The sequence below is a fragment of the Penicillium diatomitis genome, assembly GCF_028827545.1.
Source record: "Penicillium diatomitis strain IBT 30728 chromosome Unknown utg000002l_segment0_segment0, whole genome shotgun sequence".
Lineage (NCBI taxonomy): Eukaryota > Fungi > Ascomycota > Eurotiomycetes > Eurotiales > Aspergillaceae > Penicillium > Penicillium diatomitis.
This window is the reverse complement of record NW_026623174.1, coordinates 1366723-1384432: the sequence shown is the minus strand read 5'-3', so window position 1 is coordinate 1384432 and position 17710 is coordinate 1366723. Positions and strand designations below refer to the sequence as shown.

At 50.7% G+C, this 17710-nt stretch overlaps 2 protein-coding genes across 2 annotated transcripts; one reads left to right on the top strand and one right to left on the bottom strand.

Annotated features, from left to right (window-relative positions):
* Positions 1-802: 802 nt before the first annotated feature.
* On the bottom strand, positions 803-3719 carry N7539_001605 (putative phosphoketolase; the record flags this gene model as incomplete). The annotated part of the gene is made up of 8 exons (XM_056931208.1): positions 803-840; positions 925-1750; positions 1823-2443; positions 2499-2808; positions 2866-3018; positions 3088-3322; positions 3412-3486; positions 3557-3719. 8 exons carry the CDS (start codon positions 3717-3719, stop codon positions 803-805), a joined length of 2421 nt encoding a protein of 806 aa, XP_056793239.1.
* Positions 3720-4642: 923 nt separating this feature from the next.
* Positions 4643-6256, top strand: N7539_001604 (uncharacterized protein; the record flags this gene model as incomplete). Its single annotated transcript, XM_056931207.1, has 6 exons — positions 4643-5019; positions 5103-5417; positions 5477-5539; positions 5614-5686; positions 5754-6131; positions 6218-6256. The coding sequence occupies 6 exons, from the start codon at positions 4643-4645 to the stop codon at positions 6254-6256; spliced, it is 1245 nt and encodes a 414-aa protein (XP_056793238.1).
* Between the last annotated feature and the right edge of the window lie 11454 nt (positions 6257-17710).

Genomic DNA, 17710 nt, shown 5'->3' with positions numbered 1-17710 from the left:
ACTACAGTAGAACGGTTTTCTGACGCCAATCTCGCCCACACGGGTCTCCATCACGCTAAATCTCGTACAAGCTTACATCCCCACTGACGCCCAATTCTCGTAAAAGCCAACATTCATGGGTACACGCTGACGCTGGCGCCACAGACAAGCTCAGGCGCCACAGACAAGCTCAGAAGGGCCGTTTGAAAATTAGGTGTTGATTGTAGGCCGAAGGATGGAAAGAGCGACTCGCGGTGTCTCCGTCTCTTTCCCAGTACGGCACGTCACCGCATCGAATCATTTGCATGTGCTCCAGACGAATCTATGATGGCGGTGAGGGTCTTACCTGCAGAAGAGGTTGGGAGCTCTGTCTGCTCGTCAACTCACCCAGAGCTCTGCGCGCACGACGAAGCGCATCACATTTCATCCATCCATCGGTCCTGCTTAACGGTTACCATGAGTCGAAAGATCTTCGAGTCATCAGTGTGGCCCCGGCTTGAGCACTCAATGGTCCGAGTTCTCATAGAGCTCGTCATGGCGATTCTCTCCGCTCTATGAGATGCTACGCGCTCGCGGGGGTGGATGCAATTCGATTGCATCCACTGAAGACGTTGGAGGATCTGGACTCGTACAAGTCGAGAATTACATACTATTAAACTCTATCGGTCTATCGGACGGGGTCTGGTGCCTGACGCTGACGCCAAGCACGAGCAAGCCTGGAAAGCTGCAAGTTCTCGTCACATGGCCGCTCTAAGCCTCGTCGCCCTGCCACACTGCTTCATCCGCTTCGTTCCCCCTCTCTCACTTCAAGCTCAACAAAGTTCTACTTGAACTCAGGCATGTCATATGTGCCCTTGGGATCTGCAGTCTTTAGTCAATACACTGTCCAGACTTCCGATCGCACCGGATATTAAGGTAAGAAACAGCAAAAACGTGAAGACCGACCTTGATGATTCGCCATAATATACTTCCTCGTTTCCAAAATGTTGTGGCTCAGCTCAGACGAAAGTTCCTGTTGATGGATGCGGACCCTCTCATTGCGCTTTGCGCCTCCTTCAACTGCCGCCTGTGCAACGTGATAGCGTGATGTGTGGTTCACCAGCATCATGTCAAACGGTGTCGTGGTACTGCCTTCCTCCATGTAGCCAGCAATGGAAATCCGGTCGAGATTTGGACGGCCAAAGAGCAACCCCTGCAGATCCACCGGGTATCCGTGGTAATTGAAGTGGACGGGTCGATCTGAGGTGAATAGGTTGTCAAATGCAGCCTTGGACAACGCATGAGGATGCGAGCCCGAATTCTCGAGAATGAGCAGGTCTGTCACGTTGACGACTCGTACACGCAATGACGGCGCCCGCTCACGCAAGATAGCCGCCGCCTGAATCACCTCAAACATCACTTCGACGCCAATGCCGACTAGGACCACGTCTGGGTCGAGTCCATCATCAGTGCTGCAGAACTTCCATACCGACGCGCCGGCTCGACAGTGGTTCTCTGCTTCCTCGGCGGTAAGATAGACTGGAGTGGGCTGCTTTGAGCCGACCATCAGGTTGACGTAGTTCTTGGACTTGAGGCAGTGGTGCACGGTGGTCAGGAAAGTGTTGGCGTCAGGTGGCAGATAGACACGTGCCGCATCGGGCTTGAGCTTCAGCACCGCTCCAATGAACGATGGGTTCTGGTGCGAGAACCCATTGTGTTCCTGCCGGGCCCAGGTGCTGGTCTCAATGTAGTTAAGACTGCTGACTGCGCGGTGCCATTTGGTTTCGCGAGCCTGTATGAAAGATGATTAGCACTTGATCAACCGGCCAGCACGGCCCTGGAAGACTTGAATCGAATAGCGCACCATTTTGATAAACTTGGCGTACTGCACCATCATTGTGTGAATGATGCCCAGGAAACTTTCATAAGACGGGAAGATGCCCACTCGCCCCGTCAACGAGTATCCTTGCATGAAGCCCTGGCACATGTGCTCGCTCAGCACCTCAATCACTCGACCCCCGCGGGCATTGGCGAACTCGTCCCACTGAAAATTGCGATTGGTGTGCTCAAAGACCGCATCCAGCTTGTTGCTCTCCAGCTCATCAGGGCTGAACAGACGCACGCTATGTGGGTTCTGAACAAAAACGTCATCCAAAAGCTTTCCAATAACCTTCATGGCACTCTCTTGGGTACCCTTGGTTACGCAAAACTTCTTCCAGTCGGGCAGGTTTGGGGCTTGATAATTGTCAAACGCCTCAATGCGCTGACCAAGCTTCATATGATCCTTTTCAGGGATCACGGACTTGATATCGTCGATGATATCTCCACTCTCTGTGAAAAGCTCTCGCGGGTCGTAGTCGGTGAGCCACTTCTGCAGCATGCCCAGTTGCTCCTTGTCGGACTTGGCCTTGGCCAATGGCACTTGATGAGAACGGTATGAACCTTCGATGAATTCGCCATCCAGCTTCTTTGGACCAGACCATCCCTACGGAAGGGTTAGCATACTGCGAACTGCCGAGACTGATTGCGGTGCGCCTTACCTTTGGTGTGCGGAGAATCAACATCGGCCATCGCGGCTTGACAATCGGATTGCCCGAACGAGCAGCCTGCTGGATCTTTTGGATTTCGTCGACCGCCCACGCCATCGAGAAGTGAAGATCACTATCGATGTTCTCCAGGTCTTCCACAATACGGACTTGGTATCCGTAGCCGCTGAAGAGGCTCACGAGCTCCTTGTTATCCATGCAACCAAAGATGGTGCGCTCACTGATTTTAAAGCCGTTCACGTGAAGGATGGGCAAGACTGCGCCAGATTCCTTGGGGTCGATGTATTTGATTGCGTGCCACGAACTGAGAATGCAATATGAGCGATGGCAGCTTTTTGGAGCCAGAGCCAAAGATACTCACGTTGCTGTAGGACCAGTCTCAGCCTCTCCATCTCCGACGATGCATGGCACAATGAGATCTGGGTTGTCCATGACTGCGCCAAACGAAACTGAAAGGGCATAACCTAGCTCTCCACCCTCGTGAATGGCGCCAGGAGTCTCGGCATTTATGTGACTGCAAGACAAAGATACTTGTGAGTCCCCGGGTGGCCTTGATGGAAAAATGGTGTGGACATCTTCTTACCTGGGGAATCCCGAGGACGTGCTGAAGGTCGAAATCAGACGGTGCAAACCCTTGCTGTCGCGAGAGTATTCCGGGTAGAACCTCGCCAGCGAGTCTTCCAACCAGAGCGATGCAAGAATGGCCGGTGCACCGTGACCTGGTCCCACCACATACAGCATGTTCAGGTCTCGGGTCCGAATGATGTAGTTGAGATGTGAGTAGACCAGAATCAGACCCGGACATGTTCCCCAGTGCCCTAGTGCTCCGCACAGCGTGATAAGTATTCGATCTCGAAAGATGCCTCGCCATCACCGGAATCTGTGGGGAAGATGAGAGAGTACGTACCCAGTAGTCGGGGCTTGATGTCTTCGAAAGTCAAATCTCTTTCCAGCAGAGTGTTGTCCTGAAGGAAGATCATGGCTTGTAACGGGTTGTGTCAGCTAGGTGAACGTTCAGGCATGGAAATCCCGTGACTTGCTATTGTACATACCAGCTGCAATGTAAGATGCGGCCCTGCGAAACTTGAGTAACGCATTCGAGGTTTCCTGGTCCAACTTTTTGGAGGCCAAGTTGATGGCGAGCTGTGCCACCTCGTCTGGGAGATGGGAGGGCAAGGGCCCGGGATTAGGACGGTCGATCACTTCTCCTGGCATGGCTGCTATTGAAGCGTAATCCCAAACTTGGAGCTTCCTAAAATTTTGAGAAAGTCTTGTCGATATTTGAAGGATGAAAGGTTTCAGAGGATGTGTACTTCGAATATCCGATCCACGAGAGATACACGTGACTGGGTTAGGTTAGAGGACCCAAAGGCGACGATAGATGGACTGGGTGATCAAAAGAGGCTGGTTGCTAAATAGGTCAAGCAGCAATAACTGAATTGAAAGAACAGGCACCCTTATGATGTTATGATCCAGGTACATCTAGGTACCGACAGGTAAATTGAAGAGACGGACTTGCGACACCAGCCTGAGGACCCAGCAATGACCTAATTTCCGGGTCATATCTTCCCAGTTTTCCAGTATCAGTACTTTGGAGCCTGAGCTTGAGTCTCGCACCGCCGAGTGTCCGCAGACTCGAGAGAGTACCTTAGATAAGATATACCAAACCATGACCGAAATGTAAGGAGAACACATCCTGTAGTGGCCATGGCCAACCCAGTCCCATGTGAACGTGGGTGTTGACATTCTCCACCTACTACTGTAAGGCTGGCAGACAGCTTCCATTGGCGGTGATGCATAAAGGATGGGGCCTGTCCAGAGCCGACGTCACCCGGGGCCAGTCGGTTCCAGCCGAGCTGTCAGCTCTGACGTCACTTCCGCTTCCGCAGCTACCGGCCATCACCCCACCTCCAACAGTAAGGTAAGTGACTACTTGGTACACACTACGTACCTGTGCGACTGCGATGGACTGTGGTACTAAGGACTAAGGATACTCGGAGTGTCTCTGCCGGCTTTGACTTCCGCCGAAGCAAATCCTAAGAGCTGTGTGAGATAACCCAAGAGAAAGACAAAGTTGAACCCCAAGAGAGAACAGTCGCTGTTGACCTTTCCGCGGTTGCTCTTCCCTCTGCTCCACCATGGGCAAGTATATTCTCGCCGTGAACGCGGGCTCCTCCTCCGTCAAAGTCACCTTCTATACATGCGACAATCCTCCGCGGGCGATCGCCGATGCGCAAGTCTCAGGCATCACAGCACCACCACCCACGTTCAAGTACCAGCATGGAGAGACCAAAGTGAAGGAGGAGCTAAAGGACAAGTTGAACACCCCACAGGATGCCTTCAAGTATATCGTGGAGCGCTGCTTCAAAGATTCCGAGCTATCGGAGGTCGCCAGCGAGCGTGACGTCGCCTACATCTGTCACCGCATCGTGCACGGTGGAGAGTACCACGAGGCCGTGGAGATCAACGACGATACGCTACACCATCTAGAGAAATTGGAGGATTTGGCCCCTCTGTACGTTCACAAGAGAAGAGAATCTGTCCATTGCCACAAAAGGCTGGGAAGGAACACCTGGCTGATATGAAAAACAATCTCAGGCACAACTTTTCTGCGCTAGAGATTGTACGATTCTGCAAGAAAGAGCTCCCCAGCGTCAAGAGCATCACTTGCTTCGATTCTGCCTTCCATCAAACCCTCCCGGACTATGTCAAGACCTACCCCATTAATCAACAAATTGCCAAGGCCAATGGGCTGCGCAAATACGGATTCCATGGGATCAGTTACTCGTTCATTGTTCGTTCTGTGGCGCAGTTCCTGGGTAAGCCCCAGGAACAGACCAACATCATTGCGATGCACATTGGCAGCGGAGCTTCCATGTGTGCTATCAAGGAAGGAAAATCAGTGGATACTACGTAAGACCTTGGCCATTATGCATGAGAGAACAACGGTCGAAACTGATCGATTGGAATAGAATGGGCCTGACCCCCTTATCTGGGCTCCCTGGTGCGACACGCAGCGGCGACATTGATCCCTCGTAAGTCCTCCAGCCGTGTTCAAGGGAGCCGCTGTTGTCTGGCACGTCCGTGCTAACTTCTAGGTCAATTCCAGACTCGTGTTCCATTATACAAGCGAGGCAGGGAAGCTAAGCCCTGCAAGCACCAAGGAAATGCACATCAGCACTGTAAGTCCCCCCATCCGATGGCAATGCATAAGGACTGTAACTAAAGTTGAGCATCTCGCGTCTCTAGGCCGAAGAGATTTTGAACAAGCAGTCCGGCTGGAAAGCCCTGACCGGCACAACTGATTTTGCCCAGATCGCAGTCGACAAGTTCCCGTCCGAAGCCCACAAGCTCGCCTTCGATATTGTCATCGACCGGATGCTCGGATACATTGGCAACTACTACTTGAAGCTGGGCGGCAAGGTAGATGCGTTGGTCTTTGCCGGTGGGATTGGCGAGAAGAGCGCGCTCCTCCGACGCACACTGGTGGAAAAGAGCCAGTGTTTGGGGTTTGCCATCGATGCTAAGGCTAATGAGGATGGGCCGAGAGATGATGAGGTGGTCAAGGATATTTCTCAGTCATCCTCCCAGGGCCCGCGCGTGGTGGTTTGCCAGACTAATGAGCAGGTAAGTGTGTGCAGGAGAACTATGCAAGCGAATTGACTCCGAGGATTGTGAGCACATTTGATGGGCACTAACGGAAGCATCTACAGTTCGAAATGGCTTACACTACAATCCAGTCCCGCTCTTGAGAGCGGTCTGGAAAATACTCTGGTAATGAGAAATGGTCTCTTAGCCACGCAGAAAACGTGTGCTTTACGATCTGAACAGTGCACTTTGTACAGACTACAGTGTACACGATATGCAGTACTTGGAAATCGTACTACGGAATGAGTCATGTGATACATGCCCAGGGCCAGACTTGCAGACGTACAGTATATGAAGCGAACACCCGAAAGCAAGTAATAACACGCTGTTCATTCCTTGAAACCTCCCATGATAAATCAAGCATCGAGCGCCACGAAACGATGCATCATCTCTCATATCTGGTATATCGACCTGGCTTGAATATCACCTCCCCTAGCGCTGGAAGCTTATGTACTTTGTTACAGCACGACAGTCGTGTTCCAAGGCACTGGGAGATCTGAGCTCCTCTGAAGCCACCGCCACGCCTGATCGCTTTCAGAGAATACACGGGTGGCTGTTTTTTTTTTTCTTACCCTCTTTCCATCCGGCGGGGAAAATGACGGTCCATTACGATGAGCCTCGAACGCTGGATCGACCGACAGGCATTCGCTGTAGATGGAGCCCATCCGGACTCTCTACTATCTGGTAGTACTGTACCTTGATGTCCTGGCGGGTTGTGGTCTCGAGGACGATGGAAGTCCGTACTGGATAATGATCCCTCGTACAATCTCAGCCTAGGCCATCTGGCTTAGTCCAGCGCGGTCTACTGCCGCCTTCGATTTGCCACTTTGCACATGGAATACAATCTACATGATGAAGTGCAAGATGACATTATACGATTCTGTACGGTCTGGGCGAGTCTCCCACGGGAAGCGGAGTCCGTAAAACAGATATGTACCGTTAAACCCACGCGCCTGCGCACTCGTAGTACGTGACTATATGGTATCTCTATTGGATGCAGCCATGCAGCAGGAAATTCGGCGGCGCATGTTGTGGACATGTCAAACGTGATCGGGGACCTTGTATATTGCGTTTGTGGCGCGATCCCAATACATACTTTGTGCGTAGGGGGACCTTACCGTATAGTGGTATATCGAACGTTCCATGTAGATTTTACACAGGAGATCTATCTACTTCAGCTGTCCTGCCCTGGCCCTGGCAGTAGTCGTGTTCCAAACTTTCCCCACTCGGGAAGGGTATGCAAGGTCGGCTGTAGCCGAGATCCGACAAATTGGGTGCTACGATCTCATGTGGGTGTGCGCCGGTGTCGGAAGGGCGGTGCATGACTGGATGTACCTTTGCGTCTGAGGGATCACATCTATCTTTGCGTGTCCATGGTACAGTAGTCTACGACGCTCCAGGAGATGGGGCCTGTATGGATGTAAAATGAGGTGTATGTTATCGGGGTCGGGGACCACAATCAAAGGAGTTCCTGTAGGTGTGAGACACACCAGAATCCACGTCAAGGTAGACAGAAGTACTGTCGCGCTGATCTTGGCTGATATGAGCTAGGTTCCTTGCGGACTGGACACACCTGAGGCAGCTGTGTTGCTCATATCCTTTGAGTTGGGTGAGTAATGGCGTTGGAGTCAACTGGTGAACTTGGAACACGGCCACTGCCTAGTGCCCAGTACCTGGCTTAGTCCTAGGTACTGCCTACGCAGCGTACTGGAGTTGTTACGGGTATGATGTGTATCATGTTCAAGCCAGTAGTATGCCTTTGGATGAGGTCGTCCATATAGAGCCCGGCTGTTGATCTCTGTGGGTGCCTCTTTCACAAGGCACCAAGGCAATACATTTTGATGGACGTTTTACTTTGGCACTACTGAGTAGTGAGTAGTAGTACTGTATATGCCATGCCCATCATCATCATCTCCCAGTTCCAAGAGAGAACTAACCTAACCACCGCACGGGTACGTGTTTTGTTTGTTTTGTGCCCCAATTCTAGGGGCGAGACTCAGGACAAGACACACCAAGGATCAAATACTACTGACTACTGAGTAGTAGTACTGACTCTACTGCTGAGTACAGTAGACCTCCCCGGCCCCCATAGAGTCCCCATCACCCAGCCTCCTTTTTTCGGTCCCTACTTAGTACTCCCTATTCCTATCCCCCGGTCGATCTCCACTAGCCGAACCCAAAGTCCAGGCGACTGGGAAAACTCAAGGCTTCTGGAAGCAAGAGCCGTCGCAACCCTGACTGGTCGCGGAAGTTGGACTGGTCACCCGGAAGGCTCCAGGAGGCGTTTGGGTGAGACTCCATAATCTCGATGGTCCTTTTTTTTTTTTTTTTGGTTTTTTTGTACGGTGCTTTAATTATCCTCTTCGTGACTACGACTAGATTGGGTTGGAAGGATCCGGGAATAACAATGTTTACTTTTTGGTGTGGACGGGACGCGTCCAAAGTGGCGCTGGGGGAGACGGGGACAGTGGATAGTGGAGTGTGGACACTGGAAGTGGACACCCTATCACCCTCATAGGTAAATTCCGTATGCTGATTACCAGCATGGGGAGTCCATGGTTTGTGTTCTTTCTGTTTCTACTTTCTAGACATGAGTCAGTCTTACAGTACATGTCGATTGAACTGCGATTTGTTTCCTGGAACTTTACAGAGACATCGTCTTGTATTCACAGACCTGCATAGTGCAGGCTGCATGAGGTCGATCGTCCTAAGAGCTAATCGGGTAGCAAGGGGAGACCCGGCGCAGAGGAGGATCGCTCCCGACTCCCGAGACACTGGAGTTGGGAGTTCCAAAGCGTGTCCATCGCGAAAGGAGGAGGGGAAAACTTCAATCCCGAAAAATGCCACAACAACCATCCGACATAGTGTGGGATTGTAAATCGGTGCTCCTGATGATCTACCCTCTCTTCTTTCGTTGTTCAGGGTGTGGCAAGTTGGGACTAGCGACTGCCCTGATGACCGAATGTACTTGTGCTGTGACACTTGGCGAGGATCATTGATCGTCGCGGGAAACCAATAGCCCGCATCTCACTGTCCAGTCCAAATCGGTCAGAGTTGGGTCTGAGAGCGATAGAGAATACGCGCCATACATGGTCCCATTTGTGAATCTCCAGCTGAGTTCAATCACCTCCGAGTGGAAGGATCGGCGACTCCATGATCGACTGCCGGTCCCTGTAAGTGTACTCAAGTCACCTGATCCTGATGATTTCCAGCACACGGCATCGGGATATTCAAAGAGGGCCCCCATTTGAGGCGATCATTCCAGGAGGGACAGCAAGCAAGACGTCCTTGTTTGATTCGACTGATCTCCTCATGCAGAGTCTTATCGCTTCTAGAAGTGTCTTTGGAAGAGTTGTCTCTGTCCACTGTCTATCGGGTCGGCAGTTTCTAACTCAGCCTCTTTGCGCACCAAAGAACCCGTGTGAGGTGCTAGGTGGATTCAAAATGTGCTCGGAAGGAATCCAGCCGGCGGGACCAGGGGAGCTCTTCCGAGACGTTGTTCCACTGGGCGGTTTGTGTGAGTCTGTGAGATGCCTGTTTTGATTATTTCTGTAATGAGTGGTCTCGATGGAGACGATCAACACTCTAGGCCCGGATTGAATCTGAATCCATACCCGTGCAGTCGACAGGCACAGTTATCGGCCCGAACTCGTCAAGAGTGGCTACAGTCTACACTCTACAGCGGTTGAGTGGATTGGACGGGCATCGGGACTCCCCTTCATTCGATACAGTACAAATTGGAAAGATAGTCGGCGCTCCATAATGGGAGTGTCCACTTTGTTCCAGAAGGCTTCGTTGAGTGGAGTCAGAGTCTTCCACCGGATCTTCTTGTAACTTGTCGTCTGAGCACTAAATCACCACTGTTACTACTGTATGGTCAAACGGTATGTACATGAATCATTGATAACGAACGCTTTATATGACAGTGTTCAATCTCAATCTGCTGCTGTACTGTATATACCAGGTAAGGTCTTTGGGTATAAGATAAGGATCGACGGGCTTTACAGCGGTGAGCACTTCATCTTTCGGAGATCAGTGGAAACGTCAATGACGGGTGGTCCTCACAGGCGATGTCACAAACATGACAGATTTTGCTACGCCAGGTGTACAGCTGTACACTACTACTGTTCATATTGGCAGGTCCACCCTCCTATCGATAGCAGCCGGTGAAACTGAAACATGAAAGCAAAGGTCGTATCATCGGATCCAGCAAAGTCGCCACCAAGGGGAAATCATAGATGGAGGAACTTCCCAAGTGAGGACCACTACGTGCCTCCTGGGTCAAAGATGATCTGCTTTGCTCTGATCTGATCCATTGCGGTACGTGCAGTGGTACGTAAGTCCATCAGATACAGGACTCCAGGAGTAGTATATCACATGGGTCAAAGGTATTGTACCTCCCGTGATAAGTACCGTAAATTGCACGGCAGATCAACTGTACGTCGAGTCAGGGTCCACTGCAAGGTGTTCTTCCTGTCCTCTATCGTGACCTATATCAGACTGGGACGGATCACCCTGCCATCATCCATTCCAGTGATGCCCGCAATACACCCGACAGGCCCCCATGAGAAGGGGCTGCTGGGTCCTTACTCCGATCTTGCCACCCACTCCAATAGCCGCGCTGCAGGCCTACATGATGAGAGAGGGAAACTGGGGATGTGTAAAGGTATGACGCTCGATGTGGAATGTGCATGCCCGCTGCAGGCTTGACGCGGAACATAGGTGCAGTAGTATCTCCTGTCGGGTCCAACTGTAAGGAACATGATCGAGATCTAACGAATCGGCTCATGATTCACAATGGATGAAGCGAGCAAGATTTGCCGGAGACCGGGGTTTGGCTCCTTTCATCGCATGCTCTGGTCCAATCCTCGTCCCCTTTATTTTGTCTCTTGGTATTTTGGAACCAGTCATGATTGAGAGCTCCCGCCGAAATTGTTTGCTCATTCACCAATCAAAAGGGTCAGCCTCGTCACCACCGTCCGATGGTAACGAGGGATGTAGCTGGCCAGTGGCCACAAATGGACCAAAGGTGAAGAACCGGAGTCAAAGTACTGTGCCGTTCATGCACAGCAGCGGATTCCAGTTGAAAGTTTGGGTCGAGTGTTGGGGGTCCAGCGGGAGAACTAATGCACACAGCCGCCGACCCGACTGGAGACGCGTCTTGGGCCTTGGGACAATCCAGGAACCCGATGCACCCGGCCAATGATGATCGGAATCTTCGTCGCCTCGGCACCACCTCGACCGGAGCACTGGGACACCCGTTGGAATCGGATATTTGAGGAGTCTCGAGAGTGTGTGTTCCTGTGCGAAAGTACAGGAGTATGCATCGTTTGCACACAATTCATAGAAGGATCCAAGAATGAGCATAAAAACCAGGTCCGATCATGTTGAATGGACATGCTGCCCTCCCGTCTCGGTTGACGCGATGACCGACTGCTTACGTCTCTGAAACCCCAACCTCCAAAGCTTGTCGCGGCTTCCGCGTCATAAGCTTTCAGTGTGAATTTGGCTTACTCGAAGGATCTCAGGAACAGGGAAAATGCAAAAAGAAAAAAAAAGGGGGGGGAAGGGTGATGATCTTTTTCGTCACTGTTGGGCCGTTGGTCCCTCGATCCTGGTAAGTCATTTTGTGCTGAGATGACTGGATCAGATCCTTGTCAACAGTAGTGAGTCAAATCTCCTTCCAGGCTTCCACCTTCCACTAGCGCAAACAGAGATAACACCAGTCGAATGGACCTGAAATTATGATCCAACGGGGAAGACGGAGCCAGGGGCCGACGCGGACAACGGCGGATATCCACCGGATCAAAACAGCGCCTCTGACCCAAACTAAATCCAATGAGCAGTGTATGACTGTATGGCGTATGCCAGTGTGGTCTTCCATGAACGTGGCCCACTGGCCAGATTGATGTGACGATGTGGTTTATTCCAAGGGTCTAGAAAGTAGAAACGAGCTTGTATCGAACGAGGCATCCGACCAGTACAGTTCTGTAAGACTCAAATTACACTTGTTACGCCTCGGGTATTGACTCTCCAGACCACGTTCGACGTTCTCTATTGATTCTAGCGCCGTTCTAGGTGGAAAATGGGCGCAGCCTGCCCGATGGGACGGGGCTGATGGAGTGATGAGCACCAACAAAGAGGAAGTCGATTCCTTTGAACTTGTCATGAATCCATGATGATTCAATGTCATTAGGGCGACCTCTCATTGATCTTTGATGTACGGTCTTGAATCTTTCAAGCACATGACAAAGAGTATGTATATTCATATAATGTATAGTTACTGGAGATATGTATACATGTACGCAATTTCATCATATCCTTACACGTGGGCAGCAACCGTGCTGGAAGAATCCCTTCCATCACGGGGCTTCTTTTTTCCTTCTGCGGAAGCTATTGAATTCCAACGCAAAGGATTGACGTTGACACGTCCCATGTGATCTGAGACGGTGGACCTTGAAATTGAGTCTGCGGATGTTTTGCTTGTCATCCTTTCGGAACTCTCAATATTAGGGCTCCGCAATCGAGTAACGTCGATGACTTTTAGCCACCACTGAGATTGACAGTCCACGTTGAGAATCTTCCTCAATCCTGCAGCTGGTCAAGCAGAGTATGATGAGCGTCCAAACGCAACCACCAAAAAAAAGGTCCTTTGGTTTCCTCGTTGACCTTCTTTGGAAAGGAATCAACTTGTCCGCTTTGGCTGCTTACCCATGTCGCTCTCAACAGCCTGTTTCGCTCCTAGCGCGACTGGCCACATGGCTGAAACAACGTTGATATCCAATCATAGCAGATGTCGGGAGAGGACTGGGTGGAAACCCTTTAGGGTACCCGCTGATGTGGGCTGGATGATCCACTAATCAAACCCCCGAAACAGCATTCGCTAAACTGCTGCAGGTCCCAGGTCTGGGACCTGCAGTATGTAGTTAGATAGTAGAACTAGACACTGTACGTAGTTATGTACTGTAGCAGCAAAGAGTCGTGTACCCCTACCAGCTATGCATTGTAGTGTACAATGTACAGTCTCGCATCCTGTATCGCATCCTGCAATCCTAGATCAGCTTCATGCAATGAAGATTGGAGGATCGTCTTGTCTCCGTGGAGGGAAAACCTTGTGCACGAAGAAAGTTTGGCTGAGGTTTCTGGTATACAGTTGTATCCACCTCGCTAACTCTCTCGGCTCTGGACTGTACAAAGACTGCCTCAGAAAACACTCCAGTCCAAGGTCATCGAAAAATCACGGAGCTCATGTCCGACCGTCTGGCTGTGGCATAAAATCATCGAATCTTCGTTCTCACTGCTCAGATCCTTGTACTCAAGACCGGCTCCTATCTGTCATCAGCAGGCGCTCAAATCAAGGACGTACTACTACACTTGAAGTTCAGCATATCAGGCTGGTCGATCTCGTCCTGAGCTCGACTTTTACACATGCCCGGAACTGAACCTCGTGTAGGCCGGCGCGGTCCTCCCAGAAGATGTGGAGATGCAACCTTGTCCTTCCCGAACCAAGCAAAGTTCCGTTCGTAGGAATTGATGATGGGGGCCGTCCCAAGCGCCCGGTTTTGGCGGAAGAGCTAGAAGGTTGAAAGAATGTTCATACGTAACCGAGCCGAGGCGCTGCGGAGGCTTGCCTGGCTTGGAGCCTGGGAAATGTGACAGGCTCTGGAAAGGTGAAAGTTGAAAGTAAACCATCATGTCATTACAATACCATCACCGACGGGCCCCCCCCCCCCCAAGACCCACCCCCTATGATGGAGCCTAGAGTAGCCCCTGGCCCCTAAACAGGGTCGTGAGAGGGAGAGGGGTCCAATTCTAGACTAAAAGACAGATTTGGGAATGGCTTGGCCACTGAACCTCAGTCTCTACCGAGTCTCCAGTAAAGCACGAGGACTCTTCGCTGAGCAGCATCTGAGAACAGTGCTGTTGCAACCTGAACGGAGGCACAGGTGCACACCACCGTGTAGTCTACACTCTACCTCTACACTCTGACTCTACACTGACAGGCTGACAAGATTGGGGATGTTCTTGATCGAGCAACATCAGAGTGATCACATCGAAGCGAGGATGACCAATGACCGGAACTAGATAGCTGCAGATACCATTGTCCTCTTTCAATCAAGCCTCCAATCGATAGATCTCCGGCAAGACGGACACAAGCGTCTTGATATGGGCCACCTATCGCCAAGTGAGACGTCTCAACTTGATGAGCTAGCCTGGACTCATCATCTCTGTGAAAACCCATCCTTGAGATAACGGCTCTGTTTGATAACAGCTCGGTTTGAAGTTGACCTCTTCCACAGAGGTTTGCAGGTACGAGCTGACCGGTATCAGGACGTGGTCATCCAAAGACAGAGGCGTCGAGTGTTCGGTGATTGATCAGGAATATCCCGGGAACTAGATGCTCTGAATCCGTCCGGATTGTCCTCTGCTTGATCCCGACCGTAGTATTACCGCCGACGAAGCTACTACCCGGACTGAAGACGACGTTCGGTCTTGAATGTCTTCTCTCTGTTTGATCTGCCTCACTCATCACCGGCCCATACAAGTCTTTCACTGGCTAAAGTCACAATTCCTTGACAAGTGTTCCGACGCCAAGTACCGAAGGCCAAGTGCAGCCGTCAACTTTGGTCCTGCGGCTCCGTTCCCCTTTTTGTCATCCTTCCATGGCTCCACTCCAAGGCTATCCGGGGCAGCGTTTTCTAGCTTCCTTCCATGGAAGGCTCGCACGATGGATCACCTTCTTGTTTGATCCCATCACCTCCCCCTTCCCCCAGTTGGTCTTGATTGCCAGTGAGAAAAATAAACCAAAATAGAACATATTCGTCTCATACCGTCTAGGCTGTCTTGTGGTCGTCCATTTCTGCCGCAAAATGCCACGAAATCGACCCAAAACCTTGTTTCAAATCATTCTCCGGCATAGGTCTTCCGCGCATTGGAGATCTCTGCATCATGCTAGATAGATCGAAATCACCTGTTTTCTGATGGGTCTGTGATCAGCTCGGTTTGAGATCATGTCCAGTACCTTTGCCAGTGCATGAGTGAGCCGACTCGACGAAGTCACTGAACACTTTTTGTATATCAGGGTCCACAGGAATCTCCGGACGTCAGACATGTATACGAAATGGAAAAAAAGGGGGAGGCGATCCGAACAGGGTTTGGTTCCTACCTATTCCCCGGGACGAGGAAACGGGAGAGCCGCTCTGGTGTCCAAACAAAGAAGAACAACCATTCTCCACTACTGACCTCCAGCGTTGGCATTTGATTGACCCAAAGGCCAAACTCCCAAATACTAAAAGGACCAAATTTGCCCAAAAGGGATAGCGACGAGAGCTGGCGAATTTTTGAAATCTCCCTGAGGAACCAATAGCAGACCAGCACTCGATACCATACAGGCTTGAAACAGCCATGATCTGTACCGAATCTCCCGATCACCTCGTCCCGTACAGTACCATCCTCAACTCGGAGCGTCGTGGTGGGTTCCTCTGCTGTTGAACAGTTGCGATCTGGTTGGGTAATCCGCCCATCATCGATTTCAGAACGCTCTGTCAACCATTGTGGTATGGAACATGATGGGGTCTTGTTGGATGTGTATGGAAAAGGACCAAATCAGTTCAGTGGTGCCCCATTTGGATGAGCGATCAGAATCCATCGCAAGTTATTATTCTTTTCCAGTGAATTCTAAAAGCAAAATCGAAGAAGCAAGGTGACCCGGAAAAAAAAAACAAAACAAAACAAAACAAAAAAAAAAACTAAGACTAAAAATGAAATGGAAAAGATTTTTTTTTTAAAAAAAAGAACCCCGGCGAGTCGATCAGACTGGACTAGAGACAGTGCTAAATTGCTTTCCATGACCTAAGATCCCATCATCCTATATCTATTACATTCCCTCCCCCTAAGACGACTTTCTCTCCTTCATCATCTTCAAAGACAGGTGCGAAGCATCCATACCAACACACTAGACCTTCGTCATCCTCCTCCCTCTCTCCACATCCTCCGCCACAAACACAAAGTCATTCGAGGGTTGCCAACAACAAAAGGTACTCCATACGGAAACCATAAATCAAACCATTGGAAAAACACCTTTTCGTCCTCCCGCCCTGTTCTCTCCCTTTCGCTCCCTTGCGATACATCAAAACCTCAATTGACAACCGGATCTACCGGATCGCTCTTCCGCGGCACTTTGTCCTGTGCAGGGTCTCCCTTGCCGTGACTTTCTATCTTATCCCTTCTCAAGATTCTACCTTTTCGCTGGTTCAAATTCCGATAATACGGCATTGATCCTGCAGCCACCCTCGCCCTCCTCAATCCCCGCCACCTTTCAGCGCTCTCCGCAAAAAAAAGAAAAAAAAAACAAATAATCCGGGCCTTTTGCACACAACAACTGGCAATTGACTCAGCTCTGCTACGAACCGCATAAAGAAGCGACGACCGGGCCGCGACCTGTCGCATTATCTTCTCTTTTTATCATTATTATTATTTCTTCCCGTCATCTCGACCCAAGCAATATCTGCTTTGACTCCACGGCTCCGTCCTTGCCTATTTGTCGAACACTTGTGTCGTCACATTCCGGACGAGCTGCTGTGACCCGACATTATTCCAGTGGTCCTCTTTAAAAAGGAACTCCTCCTCCGATCTGGACGACTTTTGCATTTATCCACCTGCACATCTTCTCGTCATCTAGAACGTCTGCGTCCTGTACCTTGGCTTTGGGTCGCTTTTCGGGGGTGTGGATCGGGTTTCCAGTTCTGGAAAAGCATAAATTTGGCCGAAGAACAACTATATAAGTGTTCGTTCGTGGTGATCTCCCTGTCTCTGTGGTAAGTCTCCAACCTTTGATCATCCCAAGGAGTGCCCTGTGGTTATAACGTGGCGCATTTCCACCATTTCCGCTCCAACTTCAACTCCTCTTCCTTTTCACCTCGCTTGTCGTCACCAATCTCTGATCATGCTCGTCACCGCAGATCTTAATATGATCCAGCGAGATCTGTCGGCCTTCAACATGGGACGCGGAGCTTACGACACAACCGGCGTGAAAAAGCCTGGTGCGCCTCCACCACCGCCCAAATAAACTCGCCATCGTGCATGTCTTCGATCTCCTTCACCATCGGACGGCTTGATGGTGGTCTGCGCCAATATTCGTGGAACTTTCCTTCTCTCTTTCGTATTTCCGGCGTCTACGGGGCACTTTGGAGTCAATTGACGTTTGCATCCACGGCGTTGGGACTTTCTCTATGGTCAGTCTTTCCCTCTGTTTGGCTGATACACGTCTGATGTGATGCTAATCGATTTCATAGAAGGTCTTTTTCTTCTTTCGCCATTCGACTCCTATTGCCTGGTTTCTCTTCTCCCGGACGATTCTCTTTTGGTCACACACCACATCTTATACCCATTTTTAATCTCTTTTCAACTTGCATCGGTCTCGGGAGCTTCTCAGCGACGAATCTCTTTCTTTTTCTCACGGCGTTGGACCATTTCGTCACGTCTCCACCATACTACTAATTGCGACGGATCGACCTTCTCTCCCCATCCGACTCACCACAACATCACCTTGACTCTGC